Here is a 20,235-nt window from a genome sequence, read left to right on the forward strand (position 1 = left end):
ATGAAATATAAAAGTTTTGTTATTATCAATATCAGTAGTTTCACCTAAGTTATGCAAACCAGACTCCAAATTTTAGCAGGGAGACACATCCTAAGCTAAACACAATCAGAAAATCAAGAAAACCTTCTAGAAAGTGACTTTGAGTTGGAGAAAAAACTACAGTTTTCCACCATCTGGAAAATTCTGGATTGCCAAGTATTACTAGGGAGGGTAAGAGGGGGGACAGAAGGACCGATTGACTGATCTATTGATACAGTCCTAAGCTCATTGAATAGATTACCTCACTGCATACTCAAAAACCTTCTGTCTTTGGTAGGATTATTCTCACTTTACAAATGAAGAAACTAAGGAACGGAGAAGATCTAAGCCCCTATCTGTCTAACTCTACCCTTTCATGTTATATTAGTAGCTACTAGTGGAAAATTAAAAGCTTTAAAAAAAATAACATTTGTAAAATGAAAACTGATTATCCGTGTGTATTTATGAGCCTCAGCCATCCTCTCCTTCCATGAAATCCAAAAATCTCTGGATTTTAAGATTATAATAATACATCCATACATCAGAGATTATTCTACTGTTTATTTCCACTAAATACATAAGTATGCATAATTAATTCACAAAAGACTCTAAATCTATAAAAATCCTTTATCTCTTTTCTGGTTATTTCCATTTCTTTGCAAAAGGGACTTATAGGTCCATCAACTTTCCTGCTGAGACTATGAAGTTACTTTGCCCAGACATGTTTGTATTTATCTATTTCTGCCCCAAATCCTGTTCCCTTTCTTACCAGCACTGCCTGAAATCTTAAGTCATACAGTAAAATTCATTATTAAAGCCCAGAATATGTTTAGGTTGGAGAATAGGGCTTCAATCCTGCCTCTTTAGAACACCTTCTGCACTGCACATGTACTAAAAAAAATCCAGGTAAGACAGGTTTCAGTTTCTTTACATTTCAGAAGGCAGATAAATTAAGAGGTCAAATGTCCTATCAGAATGCATTCAGCCAAGAAATAGAACCAGAACTGAGGTCTTCTGTATTCAAGGCTAAGCGGTTTTCACTGGCTACCTTAGGGACTAATTGTTTTTTTTTTAATATTTTAGAGATAAACATTTAAAGTAATTGAATACATTAACTTAATAGAATAACTCAATAATCTAATCAAGATGAATCAGCAGAAATGGTTTCCAGACAAGACATGTTTCATCATCATTTCCTTGATACATACAGTCAATCATGCCACATTTACAGTGGCTTCAAACATTTACCCAGCAAGACAACTGAATTATTGATCACAGTATTGTCTACAGTAAATGTCAAAAATAAATGACTGGGAGGAAAATGTACCATCAATAAATGAAATTCAAAAACTTCTCTAGGACACTCCTGATATCTTACAGTGTCCATGTTATACTAGTATTCTCTATAACCATTTTAAAAATAACTAATATTTTGAATGCATGCTATCATTTATCAACATTTTGAATATAAATATTTAATCTTTCTTTCCTTTTAGAAAATACAAAATGTTCAGAGTATAGAGCATATATGTTGTCAGCAACTGTTTCATACACAGTTCTGTAATGTACAGGTTAGAAGTTAAATCTGCACAATAAATAACTGGCAGTATAAACAACTAGTAGATTTGACAGCTCACATAGTATTGTTGGGACAGTGTTTTCAGTAAGTACGTCTGGTCTTACCTTCTAGGAAAGACTCTCCACCGTGGTTCCATAAATACTTTATGAACCAACATAAAGTAATATGCTAATGATAGACTATTTACCCAGGGAGCAGGTGCACTCTCTAATGTGTTTCATCTCTGGTGCACCTTTGATGTGGGATCAGTTAAGCCATTTTGAATTGTTCTTTGTTTTATTTATTTATTTATTTTGCTTCCCTCCCCTCTTAGATTCACCTGAACCTAAAATGGTGAGCGAGAGTCACCATGAGGCCCTGGCAGCCCCGCCAGTCACCACTGTTGCGACTGTCCTACCACATAATGCCACAGAGCCAGCCAGTCCTGGGGAAGGAAAGGAAGATGCCTTTTCGAAGCTGAAGGAGAAGTTTATGAATGAGTTGCATAAAATTCCACGTAAGTACTATATATGGTTGGTAGAGTAAAAATAAATACTTAAAAAATGATCTTATGCACGGGGCGGGGGGGGGGGGTTGCCGGGGGACAGAATTCCTCTTAACTTACATTTGATTTTTGTTAATTGTTGGCAGGGTAGCATTCCAATAATAAAATGGAGTATTAGAAATGGAATATTTTTAAGTCTTTAAATATACTTTATACATGAAAGCCCAGTTTATAAAACATTTCTACCTTGTGTTTCATGCAGGTGGGGTCTTTTTTAAATGTCTATTTTTCTCTAGAATATTAATGTTTATGAGTTGTACTGTATATATTTTTAACTTGTATTTATGAAATTATTCCATTATAAAGATTATTCCTAAACAATGGCTAAAATGGACTTTCCAATATTGCAAGCTTGATTTCCTTTAATTTACTAATATATCAAAATCTTCTGCATGGTTTTTAAATGTTTCTTTGTTCTCATCAGGAAAACCTACACAAAAAACAATAACCTGTAGTTAAGCTTATTTGTATGAGTGCAGTGCTAAGTTCAAAACCAGTGGGTTTAAATCTGAAACAGGTTTTTTTTTTCTTCAGATGTGAACATTTATCATGAACTAGACATTTTTTTCAGATGCTGGGAAAACAGATTTTCCTACAAAGCTTATTCTAGTCAGGAAAAGAATAAATCCATCTAGATGCAAATATAGAAAGTCATGTGGTCATAAATAAGAGAAACTGAAGAAGAGTAGGTGGGATATGGAAGGGCATAGACGGTAAAACATTATTTTTTAGGATGAGCAGGGCTGGTTTCTTTTGTAAGGAACCCTGGAAGAAGTTGGGGGGGGGGAGTTATAAAATGTAGGAATTCTGGACAAAGGCCCTTAGGCAAAAATCTGCCTGAAACAGCAAGGAGGAGCCCAGTGAGCCTTACGTAGAGTGAATAAGGTGGAGGTGGGCAGAAGGGGAACTCAGATTGTAGCACAGGCCGTATCATGTGAGCCTTGTCGATTATTCTATGTAACTTGAATCTCCTATGAGTGAAACAAAATGCCTCTGGAGGGTTTTGAGGAGAAGTGTCCCAGGATCTGACTCAAGTTTTTTAAAGATCATTCTAGCTACTGTGTTGAAAATGGGTTCTAGAAAGACAAGGACAGAAGATAAACAGGATGTTGCAATAATTCAGGTGAGAGATTTATCAATCCCTAAGAAAATTATTCTATAAGCACAATGAGAAACCAAGTGAAAAAAAAAAAAAAAACTACAAGGAATCAACTTCTTATCCATCAGTGGCTAATAATTTATTGATCTGTCTACTGTTAACAAATTCAAGTTCATCCGAGAGATGCTCTCGGCATAGTTGCCAGTAATTACCATTCTCAACAGGAAGATCCATAACCTAGTAGAGGTGGAGATGGCCCAATAGATGAAGCCCTAGGATGAGAACCACAAGTTCTCTTTCCTGCTCTGCTACAAAGCTGATGGCTGATCCTGATACAACTTCAAGGTCGTAACTACAAGACACAAACCAAAATGCATGTATCATGGGGGCAAACTCTCACTTGAATATTTTACCAAAATGATTGCTTTAAGAGAGATGAGTTAGCAGAGAAAGAAATGAATAACATCAAATAAAATGCATACTCTGCCTGGTCTTGAACACCACCATCTCCTTCTTCAGAAGAGTAAACAATATGAGTGGTATGGCAATGTTATTAACTATAGGATTGAATGTTCCCCATGTAGCCAAAAAACTCATTCTCTCCTCTCCTTTAGGCTTTGCCTAAATGTCATCCTCTTAGTGAAGGACTTTCTCAACCATTCTACTTAAAATGATAACCCATTCATCCCACCTCATCTTTGCCAGCAATTCCTGTCCTCACCCTTGCTTTCTCACCATAGCACAGCTTTGCAGATGGTGCTATTTATTATTTGTTTTTAAATTGCTCTGGCTCCCTCCAAAATAGCATAAGCTCTATGAGAGCAAGGAATTGGGTCTGTTCTTTGTGGGGTTCGAGCACAGGTGGTGCCTGATACATAGGAGGCACTCCATATCTACTTGTTGAATGAATAAATGAATGAATGTCAGTTTAACTTATGTCCTGAACCACCCTAGACTTTGAGGTCTTAAGATGCTGAAAAATCAAATCATCTTAAATATTTTTAATTTTTAATGCTAGGAATTATTCCAGTGCTTGACTGTGTCATTTACACTGAAAAAAACAAGTTGTTTTCATCTTTATAGCGACACTTCCATCTTTTAGCCTTTCCTACTTAGAGCCAACCATTCTGTACTTTATATTTCCCTCCCATTTAGCAATAAGAAAATAGGCAGCTGGAAAAAAATTATGAAATGCTCCCTTCTTTCCTTTCTTTCCCTTGACTAACTTCATTTCTTCCCAAGCTATTGACCCACTCCCATGTCCCTTTCTTAGACACTGGGCAGGAGACCCAGGTGATCCATTGTTCCTCCATGGAGGTTTACTTTTGATCAGCAATCTAATAGAACTTCAAAGGATCTGGGTAACTCCTATGAAAATATCATGCTGCTAGATCTATACTTGATTTAATAGAAAGGAACAAGTCAACTACCTAAATCTTAAAATATTATGGTAAATTAGAGTTAGAAAAACTTATATAAGTACAGCCATGTAGTTTTATCAAAAACTCATAACTGCATATTTTACACCTTTATTTTAATCTACCACAGTTTTTACTGCCTGTGTAAAAAATTTCTAATGGGATGTATACACAGGGAGCAACACTAAGCAAAAATAAAACATATCCTGAAAATCAAATTCCTTTAGGAGCATATGTTATGTAAAGGTTATCACTTTTGACTTGGCATAATCTAGTGTGACACTAATGACAGGTAACAAATTAGAATATTAATTGATTTCAGTCTCTGAACTAAATCTTGGCTATCTGGCAGATGTGTTTTTTGCAAAATTGATAGCAAACAGCTTTAGTCTGTCACTTGAAATTCCCACTTGTGAGAAGAGAGGTGTCACAATGGCAAGGAGTTTGCATGTCATTAGTTGGGTAATCTGCACAGTCCAGCATGGAACATATTCAAACCAAATTGCCTGATGATATCATCCATAACACCATGGGGCTTAAAATTTAAAAAAAAAAAAAAGGAAAAGGAAACGGTACATGCTGAGCATTTTTATCTTTCAATTCATTCTGCACACTGTTATCTAAATGAAGCAGACAAGGTTTTTCAGAATGTTTCTTTATTTTGCAACTTTGATTGTAATATGACTGGGGTCATGGTTGGTTTGTAAAGCATGAACTCTGTGTCATCCAAATAGCTGTGATTAAGGTTTTGATATTCATGAGCTTCTTGAAGTAGAGTGCACCCTTCCTTGAGCACAGCAGAAAACCAAATATCCACAACCTGTCTCTTAGTGCAGAGTAAGAGTGGACGAAGGGTAATTGTGTACTTTTTGCAGAAACACTACTGGATAAAACGTTGAATGGAGAGATGGAAAACACAAGCTCTGGACTCAGACTGCATGGGTTCAAATCTAAGTTCTACCACATACGCGTGCTGTGACCTGGAATGTTCATCTTTCTGGGAATCAGTTTCTTCCTGTGTAAAATGGGGATGAAAACACTATCTCCACCACAAGTTTGTTGGGTAAAGGGAGCAATGCATACAGAGCACTTAGCAGAGTGTGTGGCATGGCGTAAACATTCTGTAAATGTTAGCTAATATTAAACCCAAGCTGTCATTTTAACAAATCTATTTCCATGTTAGAAAAGCCCTCAGTTCCTGTCAGGTAGAAACCCAAATTATGAAAATTCCAAAACTTTGCAGGTAATATGTGCACCTTGCATTCTCTAAACCCACTCCAGTGATGCCTGACCTAGGAAGATGAATTCTCTCATGGTGTTTCCTCTGCCCATTATCACCTCCAACTTTCCCTTTTTCTTTTTTAACTCCTGTAATTTCACTCACTCCTTCATTCCTTTTAGCCTATGCATATGCTCAAGGTTCACATATCTGAAAGAGCCTAGCAAAATTTGGCACACAGTAAGTGCTCAAGGAATGTTCATTTTTCTTCTTTCATGCACTGAAATTGTCTTCTCCTTACCTTACTCTCTGTCAAGCTACCATGCTGTCTTCTTCTTTCGTATCTACACCAAAATTTCTTGAAAAGCCTAACCTTGATCCCGACATCTATTTCTTCACATCCCATCAATGACTCACCTCCTTCCATGCTGATTTCCATCCTGCAAGTGACGTTAAAATTGTTTTCACTTGAGTCACCAGGTACATCTTGATGTACGATTATGAAGGTTATGATCAACCTTCGTTCAGTCAGTTATTTTTGTATCACTAGCACTATCAGCCATCATCATCTGTAATTCTTGATTTCCAGGACCCTACTCTCATTTTCACGTCTTCCTTCTCCACCCACCCTTTCCATTCTTTCATTGACTGGTCCTCCTTTTTCATGGTCTTCCCTTCCCTAAAGTGGTACAGGATTGAGGATTACAATGTTAACCCAGTTCTGGTTTTTTTTTGTTTGTTTATTTTGTTTTTTCAACATGCTCTCCCTGGGTGATATCACTCACCTAGTCTTTCAAATAAAGAGATCTCACTATTACCCTTGTCTCCCTTAATCTATTTCAGCTCCAATCCTATACCTGCAATTCATTTAAGTCCTGTTAATGCTGTTCATGAAAAACCTCTCAAAACCTGCCAGCACTCTCATGGTCCAGTGTCTTCTCTCATGTTTTTCTCTCTTCCGGGACTCCCTTTCCCCATTAACACTGACACATTCTTTTATCATCCAAGAACCAGTTCAGATGTTATCACTTGGATGAGAAATTTCCTCATTTCCTAAGGCAGAATTATGTGAGTCTTCCTCCAACCTTCCAAAGCACTTCATGAAAATCTTTATCTTGGTTATTTGGTTTTGTTTGGGGCCTGTCCTTCTCACTGAAATGTAAATTGCTCAGAGATAGGAACCATTTCTCACACAGGTTTGTATTCCCAATACCTTGAAAATATCTGACACCATGCCAAAACTGTATAGATATTATCATATTACAAATCTTACTATATCCAACATTATGCCCAATGGTCTTGGAGAGGCTGATCTAGGAAATAATAGTTTTCGAACCATCTTAAGCAAATGAAATATTATAAAAGCCTATATTTATAACATGAATTAAGCAAATCAAGCTGCTGTGGTGAGTTAAAAGTGTCTTCCTCGCTCACCCTCACATCGGCAGCAACAAAGACACCTAGATGTATGAAACACCTTTGAAAGCAGTGGCCTGGAAAAGGAGCAGGTAAAGCAATGTTATCCCTCATAGCAACAGCCAATGACACCCGACAACCAGTAGTGATGTAGGTGGTTAAGTATGGCACAAACAAATCAGTGATGAAAAACGTAGTCCAGTAACTTTGTTTTCCCTCAAGCGACTGCAGGATGAACATATCATTGTCGTAGATCATGTAACTGTTTTATGTTAATGTCGTAAACGTAATGCTGATGCAAGAAGAATTTCAAGACTAAATGAACAGAAAACCCTTAGGAACATACAGGAATCCATGGCATGTGAATAACACAATTACTGTAATGATTGCCAGTCTTTAGTGAGGACTTAATGTGGAAACATGTGCTGTGCATTCTGTAAAATCAACCTGCATTCTGCCTTGTGAAAACTCTACTAGGTGAGAAAAATTATCCTCATTTTACACATAAGAAAGCTCAGGCTTAGTAAGGTAAGTGGTTTGTCTAAGGAAGTTACACATGGTACAGATGGTAGGTACAGAACTATGTCGGGAAAAATCTTGCAATTTATGACTATGCCCTAACAGAACATCACCGACTGCAAACCATCTCCATCATTCCTCATCACAACTAAGACGTGAAACTATTAGGGTCTTTTGTGTCTGTGCAGATATATTGCTTGATATTTGTCTTTTGATAGGTTTTAATGTTTGCTAGGTTTCAAAAGACTGAATACTTGGAACACAAATTTAATACTAATTAAGAGTTTCTCATTACATTATCTGGATTTGAAGCAGGTACTCATTCACCTTATGCTTCTGCAGTTCTTTTACTGGCCCCACTTACTCAGACTGTCATGTTAATAACTCATGACTACCCAAGTACTAATAGTTAGATTTTGTTTCGTTGCACCGATGAACTCTGTAGATGACTCAGCTTCAGTTCTCATCTGTTGACTCAATTCTTCCTCACACTTCAGAAAAGCACTAGCTAAAATGTTAAATGTTATTATTCATTGTTAACTTCTAGTAAATTGAAATATCTGTAAGTAAAAAACCTTACAATAACGATGAGTGTTATTTGCAGGGAAAGCAAGTCCTTCGTTAATACTGAGGGGCTTCAACAATGCAATGGCTGAAGGAATCAATTGGGGCAAGAACACTGAGGTATAAGGGTTACAATTCATCACAGCACAATGTAGTAATCTGTGCTTATATTCAAAGGTTTTTCATTAAATTTTAGTTTATTTCATCATCTTTTTAAGTTTAATTCTGGTTCAAAATGTAGGAAATATCTGTGTGTGTGAATACAGACAGAGAGAGAAAAATATTTAAAAGCTCCCATTGCTAAAAACTTAATCCTATAGCACTGAGTCAGTTTGGTTCTCAGTAGAGTTGGCATGGCCTCCTGCAGAATATTCTGAATATTCATTGGGCCACGTTTAGAGTGCTAAAAAATGGGCATACAGGAAAGCAACTGGCATTTAAAGGCCATGGGCCTACGAGCGTACAAATCTTGCAATGTGAGACAGTTTCACACAATGAAAACTATTCCCACATTCTGCACAATTTTCAAAATCTCCATAGGACACACGTATAGAAGGAAACCCTGTTTATAATTATCTAAGCCGAGAACAACTTGACATATAAACATAGCACAATGTGGTTTTGCATGATTTTAATATAAACAGAATATTCTAGCTTTTAGTGTAACATTCACCCAGCTTCTGATCTTTTATTTTCTCCCGATTTTTCAAAATCTCCTCTCTTACTTCTCTAAATCCAAAATCCCTTTTAGCAGCTGCAAGCATGTGATTATTTCATTGCATCTTCCAGTATAGTTACACCTGAAGATCTTCATAGTGAAATAAATTCCATTATAAACTTTCGTTTTTCGTTTTTACTTTCCTTATTTTCTTGATTTGTAAAAATTATATATGTAAACAATTTGTATTATTATTTATTCTTGGTGAGTAAAGGAACATTATAAAATATTTGTTATAAACTGGGACATTGTGTATAATACTGATTTTAAAGTCTGCAGTAGGATTCCTTCAACAGCCTGTGTTCAATGTGGAAACATAGCAAAGCATATGCTACTGATATTTCAGGAAAGTTGTTTAAATGTGTCCTTGAATTTCGTTTCCCTCTTGGGTGCCGATTATGCAGAAAAATCCCCCAAGAAATTCATGCCTTTCAAATGAACTAGTGTTGAGGGATTTTACAAACTTCCAAAGCATAGGTAATACAAAGCGACAGTGAACACATAAAGCCACCAGGCGTATTAAGATCTCAGCTAAGTTTCTAAACCTTATTTAGCTATATTCTATTAGCATTTCAAAGACATTAAGTACATACACCTGAGGACAAGGGGAGTGGATATTTTGGACATACAATAAAAGTAACTCAGAAACTACCTTGCTGAAATACTTTACAAATACACAAATATATTTTTAAATAGCTTTAAACGTCCACTCCTCAACTTATACCAGGTGCATGTCAAAACAGAGGAACATTTTCACGAGAGGAAGCCTGAATCCAAATGGAAATGTATAAAGAAAGCAACAGAAAGAGAGAATCTGAGAGACCCTGGCTTTCTCCTCACTCTTAACGATGATGTAGATCTTTTGTTGTAGGGCTGACAGATTTGTGCCAGTTTCTATTCAATGGGACAAAGAATTTAAAAGCAGAAACCAGAGGGAAGAACTATGATGTACTATTATGTATAGATCTTTACCACTTGACTTTATTTTTTTGTTCTGATTTTCATGTGTGAAAATACTATACTGAACGATTTAAATGTGGCATCTTCTAATCTCACATGCATCCCCAGTCTGCCTGTTAGGTGAACTTAGAAAAGTATAAACAATTTAAAAGACAGTGGCCCATTTACAGGTTTCCTCACCAAACACTTTGAATGAAACTGCTGTCCTGGCAGAATTTCAATCCATTTAAACCCTCTCCCTTTTTCTTTTCTCTTTCCAGCTGTTTGCACACATATGAGTTAAAAACAAAAGAAGGGGGGCAATGGTAAACTACAAATAACAGAAACATATTTGCCTTGGTAAATATGCCGTTTACCCAAAGTAGTGTGTGCCTGTCCACGGAAACTTAGAAAAGATCCAGGATCTCAGTGTAGTGAACCTCAACTGACTGACTTGCATTGCTCAATGCCCTGAAAGTAAATTTTATGGTAATAATTTCCTTTTCATAAGGATAAGATCGAGTTCTATAAATATCAGGAAACCATTACAGTGAATTAGAAACATTATTGTTATAATCATGTAACTATTACTCCCTAAATTCTTCAGTACAATTTAGCAGCCCTGAATGTTAACACTTTGTTCAGAATGCTATATAAATCACTCAGATTCTGGCCCAGTATTAGTTACTAACCCGAGTAGGGACAGCATTGTTTGCTATGACTAAAGGCCAAGGTGTGAGTTCTAGAGTTGGTCTGTCTGGGTATGAAATCATGGTCCTGTCATGACTAGTGTCTGATCTTGGGCACATCATTTAATCTCTCTGTAAAATAAGGATAATAATAATAACCTCTGGGAAGGTACGAGCATAGTGGTATTAATATATAAAGTATTACATATATAAATAATATTCAAAATTCAAACTTCCAATATATATTTATATAGCACCTACTATGTATGAGGCTGTATATGACAGGCTAAGGATCTCAATCTCAATCAAAGCACATAATTTCAAGGCCTTGTTTCTAGGCCTTGGTGGCATTATGGATTCCTAATTCTGCCAGAGGACCTCTAAATTAAAATACTTTAGCAAGACATCCATGACTTTTTATGAGACGATCTGATATGGCTTGTACACACATTCCCAGTTCACAGCCCACCCTTCACCCACACACATTTTCCTTCAGCTGCACAGAAATCCTTAGAGTTACTGAATTTATTACCCAGAGTGTTCCAAGCTTCCAGGTCTCGGTACAAATTCTCTCCTAAAATGTCTTGCTTATCTGGCTGGACTGCTTCCAGTTATCCTTCAGAACTCCACTCCATTTTAAAAGTCTTCCTGTCGCCTCCTAATCTATGAGTGAGCAATTCGCCTTTTGTAATAAGTCTTCATTTTATACGCGTTTAGAATTCTCACTTTGTATTTTACTTATCTGTGTTTTCTCTCCTAACACCAACCAGTCTACCTGAGACCAGAACACTGTCCTTTCATCTTTCTGTCTCCAACCTCAGCACGAAACTTGGTTCACAGTAGGTAGGATTATTCTCCTCTAGCTCAAAAGATCCTAGATAATCATACTATCAAGAAACAGGCTTCCACTCATAGATCCAGAAAGCAGATTGGTGGCTGCCAGTGGCAAGAAGTTGGTGGGGATGGGTAAATTGGAGGAAGCAGGCCAAAAAGTACCAACTTGCAGTTACAGGATAAGTCAGTCTCAGGGATGTAACATTCAGCACAGTGACTCCAGTCAATACCGTGCTGTATATTTGAAAGTTGCTAAGAAAGTAGATCTTAAAAGTTTTCATCACAAGGAAAAAATGTGTAACATGTGTGGGGATGGATGTTAACCAGATTTCACTGTAGTCATCATTTTGCAATACAAATATCAAGTCATTATTTTGTACACCTGCAACTAATGTTATATGTCAATTATACCTCCATGAAGGGAGGGAGGAACGGTGGGAGGGAGGGAGGGAGAGAAACAGAGAAAGGAAGAGGAGCAGGAAGGAAGGGAGGGAGAGGGGGAGGGAGGAAGGTGTCCTACTGGAAAGGAGTAATAGTAATACTCAGAGGTGAAATTTAACATTACCCAGGACTAAAGACGGGCTTACCTACAGAGCCATTTTGCTTTGCCTTCAACCACACAGCATCATACAACCATCTTTTCTCTTTCATCCTCTCCTTATTTTTCTCTTTCCTGAAACTTTCTGTAACTTTGTCATTTCCTGTTCTGTTTTCTATCCCTTTCGCCTGTGCTGAGTAAAACCATTCCCTGTTTTATTCTTTGGCCTGGTGGCAGCCCAGGCTCATTCACCACTAAGATAGAAGCAGCCACCAAACCGGTCCACAGGGTAAATGGTTCTCCCCACAGGCATTTTCATTCCAGTGGAGATCAGGGACTTACTTTCATCCTTTAGTTTTAAAAAGTAATATGCTGTATTGGAATGCCTAAGAAACAAGATGAACTCATTTCTTCTGACCATTGTTATACAACACAGCCCAGTTTCTTGTGCTTTCATTGAGAGTTCAAAGACAACTGAACATGTTGTGTTAACCGCAGCTTTCCCAGTAATGGTTACTTCTGTAAGGCTTTTTTGGGTGAGTTTCTCTGTTTCACCCGATCAGCTACACAAAACATTGCAGTTTAGTTTTTCAGCTACTCTTGGTACCAGTAATGCCACAACTGTGGATATCATTTGAAGTGGTGCTTTACAAAGGCCTCCCAGCCATCTTCTGTCCACACCAACTGGCACTGTCCCATGTCACCTCACCTTTTTACAGCTGCTGGCAAACACCTACCTTTCTTCTCCATATTTGCTACTAAGGCTCTAATGCAGTTTACCCGGCTGCCTTCCAGCAGAGATCTGTTTTTGCTATTTTGCACTAACTAGTCTTCAGCTCTAACACCAATGCCACTGATGTGAAAACCCAGGCACTTCCATAGAGTTTAAGCTGAAGAATGTTTCTAAAAGTTGAACATGATTTTTCCCAGTGCTTCCATTGCAAGAAAACATGTAGACCATTCTCCAAAGTCAGTTCTTCTGCTTTTATCTTCCACTGAGGTTTGATGCAGCTTTTGCTCCTAGCTGGATTGCATGGTTTGGCCTTTCACCCAGCAAGAGACAGTTGGACCTATACATAAAAGGCACCCAATACTCTTACTGATACTCTCTTCTCCCTTCGTTTCTGATACTTCACATTCTAATTATCTTCCTTTCTTTCCGAGTGTTCTCTTTGCCTCCTCCAAGCACTTACAAGTATGTACTTCCCAAGGATCTGCCTCTGGCATTCTTCTACCACTATGATTTCTTCATAATTTCAGAACTTCCAATCCTGTCTTTATGTAACTCATACTCAGAACTCAACCTCTACCTTTGATGCTTCTACTAATCTCCCCCTCTAATAACTTTAAGGAATTTAATTAATTTTATTAAGGAATGGTTTACACACAATAAGATAAACCCATCGTAGATGTACGGTTCTGCACACTTTGACAATATATGCAAAGTAATCCTCACTCAAAAAAATTTCTCTACTCCCTTTCCAGCAATTTCTGCCCTGGTTCTAAATAGTGACTGATCTCCTACCACTATAAATTAGTTTTGACTGTTCTAGCATTTCCTAAAAACAGAACCATATACTGCATAGTCCTTTGTGTCTGGTTCTGGTTTCTTTCACTGAGCATAATATTTTTGAGATTCATCAATGTTCTTGTATATATCAGCCATTCTTTTCCATTGTTCCAGTAGGATTCCATTGTAAGGATACCCACAATTTATTTACATGCTAATGGACATTTAGGCCATTTCCAGTGTGGGGCTCTTAAGAATAAATCTGCTATGAATACTCTCATGCAAGTCCTATAAGCAGGGATATATGTTTATGTTTCCTTTTCTCTTGGGGAGTACCTAAGTGTGGAATTACTGAGTAGTATAGTATTTACATTAGATTCTAAAAATTGTCAAACTTTTTCTAAAGTGGTTGTATTATTTACATCTCACCAGTGATGTATGAGAGTTCCAATTGTTCCGCATCCTGGAAGTTTGTACTGTTTGGCCAATTATTGCCCCACTTGCACTACCTGGGCAAAGTTTTCTTAAAAGGACACCACAAGCATTAACTATAAAAGAAAAAGTTGATAAACCCAATTTCTTCAAGAATAAAGACTTCTGCTTTTTGAAAGTCACCATTAGTAAAAAGGCAAGTCACAAACTGGGAGAGAATATCCACAGTACAGTAATAATACAATATTAAATAAAATATATTTAATGAATAAGGTGCTTCCAAAATATATTTGGAAAAAAAAACTCTTACAAACCAATACAAAAATGAGCAAAAACTCTTAACACGCAATGTAAGAAGATACACCTGACCGATAAATTCATATAAAGATGTTCAACATTTTTAGACATTAGGGAAATGCTAATTAAAGCAACAATGAATTCCATTTTTGAAGGCTCTTTAAAAACTATACATCTATATACGGCATTTGCAATTGAAGTTAAGTATATCCAAAACTAAACTCATCTTTTCCCTCAGCAAAACATTTACATACACATATATATTCCTCTAATCTGAAACTTAAACCCCTAGCATCACCTTTAACCCTTGCCACTTTTCCCCCCATTGTCCAACTTGTTAACAAGTCCTACTACCTCATTCTCAGTCTCCTCTCTCCTTTACATTCCCACTGCTACTGCTGTATTTGGGTCCTCATCCATATTACAGTCATTAGAGCCTCCTAAGAGGTCTTCCCACAACAATTTTCCACTGTTAGCTAAACCACTGTACGTACATTTTCCAGACGATGCTTCCTGAAGCCCTACTCTGAACACACAAGTCTCTTGCTCAGATACCTTTAGTAATTCTCCCTTAGCCAACTTTTGAATTCCCTCATTTGTTATCCAAGACCCTCTGTAGAATAGCCCCAACCACCTTTCCAAACTTATTTCAACTTCTCTCAACTGAACTATTCACTGTTCAACGGATAAATGCCTACATTTCCTGCCTTTATACCTTAGTCTATGGCATTCCTACATTTGAAATACCAGTACTCCCATCTCTGCATACCCAAGCCTCCGTATCCTATAGGATTAAGGCTCAATTAACATGTTAGCTTTTCTATAATGCTCTTACTAAATACCCATATTATTCCTTTTATATGCTTATCTTCCACCATGTAGTAGTATTATATTCATATCTTTTCTTCCTTGCTGGACTTTAAGTTCTTAAAAGATAGCCTCATTTCTTTCCTTCTCTAGACCACATGCTACATGCCCTACAGAGAGTAGACATCAATAAATGTGTACAGCATGGATGAACGGCTGGTAGAGGAGTACCAAGTAGAGTAAGTTTTCATTTTCATAATCTAAGAGGAGAGATAAGATGTGCATAGAAACAGTAACAATAAAAGACGTAAGCATGCTGAAACCTCAGAGATGTGTAGGGGAGTCATCAAAAAGACTGCAAAAGTAATTAGGAATTCATTTGGAGAGGGCCATCAATATCAAATTAAGGAGCTTAGACTTTATTTAATAGTTAAAGAGGAGCCAGGAACCATTCAAGATATTTAAACATGGAAGTAACACAATTACAGTTTTGTTTCAGAAACATCAATCTGGCGGCGGTGTGTGGGTAGGACAGATTGCAAGGGGAGGGCCTGGAAAGAGGCACAGGCAGAAAAGAGGTGATTGAAGGAGCACTGCACTTAATGAAAGCCTCATCTGCTGTGGAAGGAAAGGCACGGATGTGACAGACTCTGCGAACATGCAGTTGCCAGGCACTGCAAGCGGATGTGAGGGTGTCAAGGCAAAAGAAAATAAGGGCTAATTCTAGTGAAGCTGGGTACCGTGGCAGGGTCATGCCCTGTAGGGAATAAAAATGCCAAAGCGGGATCAGCATTGGAAATTGAGGTCTGCGAGTCGAGCACATGTAAATTTAGGTTGTGAAAGTGGGTAACTGTAATTATTAAGAAGGTATGATAGGAGGAAAAAGAGAAAGTGAATGACAAATTCTTAACATATAAAACTCATGGATGAATGAAGACACTGATGAACAAATAGACGAGCCCGTAGAGTAGTGGGTCAAATGGAAGTGCAGAGTGTCACATAAGGGAAGTAAGAAGAATTTCTGAGAAACAGTAGCCAATCTAATCCGAAAGAAACTTATTAAACATACTCCTGTGAAGTCTGGGAGAAAAATGCCTCGGGCATTTAATCTGCCCTGATGGTATTTTCAGTCCAGTGGAGGACAAGGAGCAGATCTCATCATCACCATCACTGCCAATAATTTGAGTAATGAGAACAGGCCCTCATCAATATATAATGGTTTGACCAATTATTACTCATAACAACCCTGTTGTTTTTCTATGAGAGTGTAAAGAATCCTTTACTAGGGCATAGTGAACCATGTACATGTAAGCAAGGCACGAAGGAGGGAGAAATGGTATGGGAATAACAGAGAAGGAGTTAAAAGAAAGAGGTGGCCCTTCCACTAGGCCTTGAACCAGAGGAGGATTTTCATAACCAAGAAAGTGACAGAAGGCCAATCCATAATGAATGAGAGGAGTTGTTCAATATCAGTTGTGAGTACCATCACAGAGTTTTATGGTTGACAGTTTGGTTGGTGTAATTGGATTCTTAGATACATTGAATGATGTGATTGGAAGAAAAAGCACGTGACCTCATTTTTGAGGATACCTCATGCTTTGCTAAACTGGTCCTACCTTACTTACTCTATAAAACCTAAGGCTTTATAAAATTTAAGGAATAGGGTATGATCTGACTTTTTTTCCTTTTTTGACCATGAGAAAGAGTAATTAGAGATATAAGCATCCAGGTATGGCAAATGCTATAGATAGATCACAGAAGATTATGCCTGAGAAAAGGCCAGCACATTTAGATCTCTTTGTTGACCTTGGAAAATCTCATTTCATTAGAGAGCTAGAATCCAAAATCAGCTTGCTGGGTGTGAGGTGACAAGCTAGGAAGTGAGAAAGCAAAGTGAGAAAGTGAAAGCAGTGCATGTGATCGGTTCACTCCCGAGAGAACAAACAGAATTCTAGCTCATGCACTTATCAGGATGATGAGAAATTGGATAAGTGTTGAGGCAGCGAATAGAATGAGAGAGAAGGAAACAGACTGTCTGTCGTTATCATAGGCAGAGCTAACTCTTTCCTGGCTGCTTCTTAACACCGCCACATGTCTACACCACTAGGCCTATCACTCACTAGTCCCTCACGTGTTTTGCAACAGAAGTTACTTGGGAGCCTGGAGTTGGTGATAGTCTACTAACAGCTAGAATGTTAGAAACTATAATCCACTCAAATGACTAATGCGCTTTGACTGTAAAGTACTGCTGAGGCCATATGCCAATATATTTGGATGATTTTTTCCTGCTTCCTTGATCAGAGTCTCCCTTGGACTTTCTACAGGTCTCATGCCTCAGGCACTTGCCAGTTTTATTATTTTGTTCGAGCAATTTGCCTTATTCTTCCAGATTAGTCTAAATTCTTCAGGGGCAGAGATGGACATTGTCATATATATTGTTCCTAGAAAGTAGAGAGTAAATAATTACTTATTGAATTAATTTGAGACAATGTTTTACTATTATAAATACATACAAAAATGGCTTGGGGAGAGATATGTTAGTTTTCTAGTGCTGCATAAAAGGTTACACACAGTACAACATAATAATGTCGACCAATACACAATAATCTCACAATTTACACGGATCAGGAATCTGGCATAGTTTAGCTGGCTCGGGGTCTCATAAGACTGTAGTCAACATGTCAATTGGAATGTGGAAGGAGGACTCAGAACCGTCTTCCAAACTCCTTCAGATTTGGGGGAGAAAGTCAGTTTCTTGTTGTAGGATTGAGACTTTCACTTCCTGGAGGTGACCTTTTCAAAGGCAATTTACAACACGGCTGTTTGTTTCATCGAAGAACATCTCTCTCCCAACTAAGGAAGGACTCATGTCCCTTCTGAAGGGCTTTCACCTGATCAAGTCAGACCCACCCAGAATTATCTCCCTTTTGATTCAAAATTAACTGATTTGGAACCTTAAATATATCCCTACACTCTTGCCATATAAAGTAACCTACCCACACTCGAGGAGAGATTATAAAGGGGAGTGTATACCAGCAGTGGTGAGGAGAAGGGAGGGAGAAATCTTGGGAACCATCTTAGTGTTCTACTTACCACAGATTTGGAAAGGCAAAGAGCACAAGAATTTTTACTTAATGAGAAGCAATAGAGATTTTCTTTTCCCTAATGTCAATCTGGACTATGTACATTTATTTTTTTAATAAAACTAAGTGGATTTGACCTGGAAACCATCACTCTTACTCTCATTTTGTTCTTCATTTTGGTGGTATTTCATTGTAACCACTAATATAGTATATTTTTGCAGCATTCACAGCAGCCAGTTATAGTGGTGAGATATTACAGCGCAGATTCTTTGGGATCTGAGCAATGTGAAAGAGTGTGAAAGCTAAAGCAGTTTGCTATTCATACCTCTCAGTCTAGCAAATCCTTCAAAGGTTCTGTTTTGGTAATGGCAATTAGTTCATTTCAACAGGTTTCAGAGTATCTATAAAAACACCATTGGATCCTGAGTTGGAGATGCTGTTTAAATTCTAAACTTCTGCTTTAAGAAATTGACTAAGAGGTAGAGTTTCTGTTTTTAGTATGAGCCCACACGTAGGAGTTAGAAGTCTATGAGCTACTGTGAGCTACTATGAGCTATACTCGATATGATTATTAGAAATTCTAAGTTTGACATATTCTTGTTTTAAAATAATTATGTGTTACATATTTAACACTCTCCTTTATAAGAAATATGCATATGAACAAAAATGTGAAGGAGAATACTTTATTCTTTAAAAAAAGGCGGGGGGGGGGAGGGGGGAAGAGAATTCTCCTGTATCAGTAAAGCCTTCCAAAAGACTTAAGGTTTAGATTCTTAACATTCCAAAAACTGTTTCAAACACACAGGAGGGGAGCCTCTTAGCCTTCCTGAAAGGGACATCTTTCTGGGGAAAAAGGAGTTTTCAAAAATATTCAGAATCTTATTATAAAAATATAAGTTATTTTTAAAATCCTAGTAATGAAAATTTTATTTTAGCCATGAACTGCTAAGAGTGGAAACTCATTGTTTACTGGTTTTGAAACCAGTTTAATCCTAAACCATGTCAGCCAAATGATGAAGGTTTATACAGCCATCTCTATTACATGCATCACATTTCTACAAGGAGTTTGGTTTCTTCCTAGCATTGATTGTGAAAGAATGCTAAGAAAATCCTACGAGGAAAGACTATAGAAAAAAATTATTTGTTGAATGAGGAATTTTTCACACTGGCAACTTTTGAGTATGTTTTTCAAAACAAGAATTGTGTTTTTAAAAACCAGGGAAAAATAACTACATAGAAAATAAGTGGTGTCGGTAGAAAGAAAAAATAATGTATTCACATTAAGAAATTAGAAATATATTTTAAGATGTAGAAGTACATAGTAGGTGTTATGGGTTGAACTACTGAAAAAGATATGTTCAAAATCCTAATTCCAGGTACCCAGGAATGTGACCTTATTTGGAAATAAGATCTTTACAGATCTAATTAAGTTAAGATGATTTAAAGGAGTAGGGTAGCTCTCAATCATATATGACTTATGACCTTAAGAGACACTGAGACAGACACATAGGGAGAAAGCCACGTGACAAAGAAAGCAGAGATTGGAATGATGTATCTACAAGGCAAGAAACAACAAAGACGACCCTGAACACTAGAAGCTAAAAGACAGACATAGAACAGATTCTTTCCCATAGCCTTTAGAGAGAACATGGCCCTGCTTACACCTTGATTTTGGGACTTCTAGGGAGAAAAGAATAAATGTTGTTTTAAGCCAACCAGTCTATGGTAATTTGTTTCAGCAGCCCTAGGAAGTTAATACAGTGGCCAAGTTGTATGAGAATCACCTGGGTTTTTGTGAATGAATGCTAGACCACTTCCCATCTCTGTCCAAGTTCATTCCCAATCACCTCTCTTCCAGGAGAGAGCGTCACTTGACAAGAAGAAAGGTGCTAAGGGGTTAAGGAAGCCAGAGATTTCATCTACTTCATCCTCCCTCAGGCTATTTAAGTGTACTTTCAATCATGTGAGGAAGTAAGATGTTGGCCAGATGCACTTTTGCCCAGAGGGACTCC

At 37.5% G+C, this 20,235-nt stretch overlaps 1 protein-coding gene across 2 annotated transcripts in view; it reads left to right on the forward strand.

Moving 5' to 3' along the window:
* The first annotated feature begins 1,927 nt into the window (after nucleotides 1-1,927).
* The window catches only part of SYT1 (synaptotagmin 1), a 210,932-nt gene continuing 192,624 nt past the window's right edge, over nucleotides 1,928-20,235 (forward strand). For both annotated transcript variants that reach the window (XM_047067005.1, XM_047067006.1), the window contains exon 1: nucleotides 1,928-2,093. In XM_047067005.1, the coding sequence (XP_046922961.1) occupies nucleotides 1,928-2,093 (166 nt within the window). The remainder of the gene's footprint in view (nucleotides 2,094-20,235) is intronic.

The sequence above is a fragment of the Lynx rufus genome, unplaced genomic scaffold (assembly GCF_022079265.1).
Source record: "Lynx rufus isolate CCGP_SWC_20201006 ecotype Redwood Valley unplaced genomic scaffold, mLynRuf1.p SCAF_7, whole genome shotgun sequence".
Lineage (NCBI taxonomy): Eukaryota > Metazoa > Chordata > Mammalia > Carnivora > Felidae > Lynx > Lynx rufus.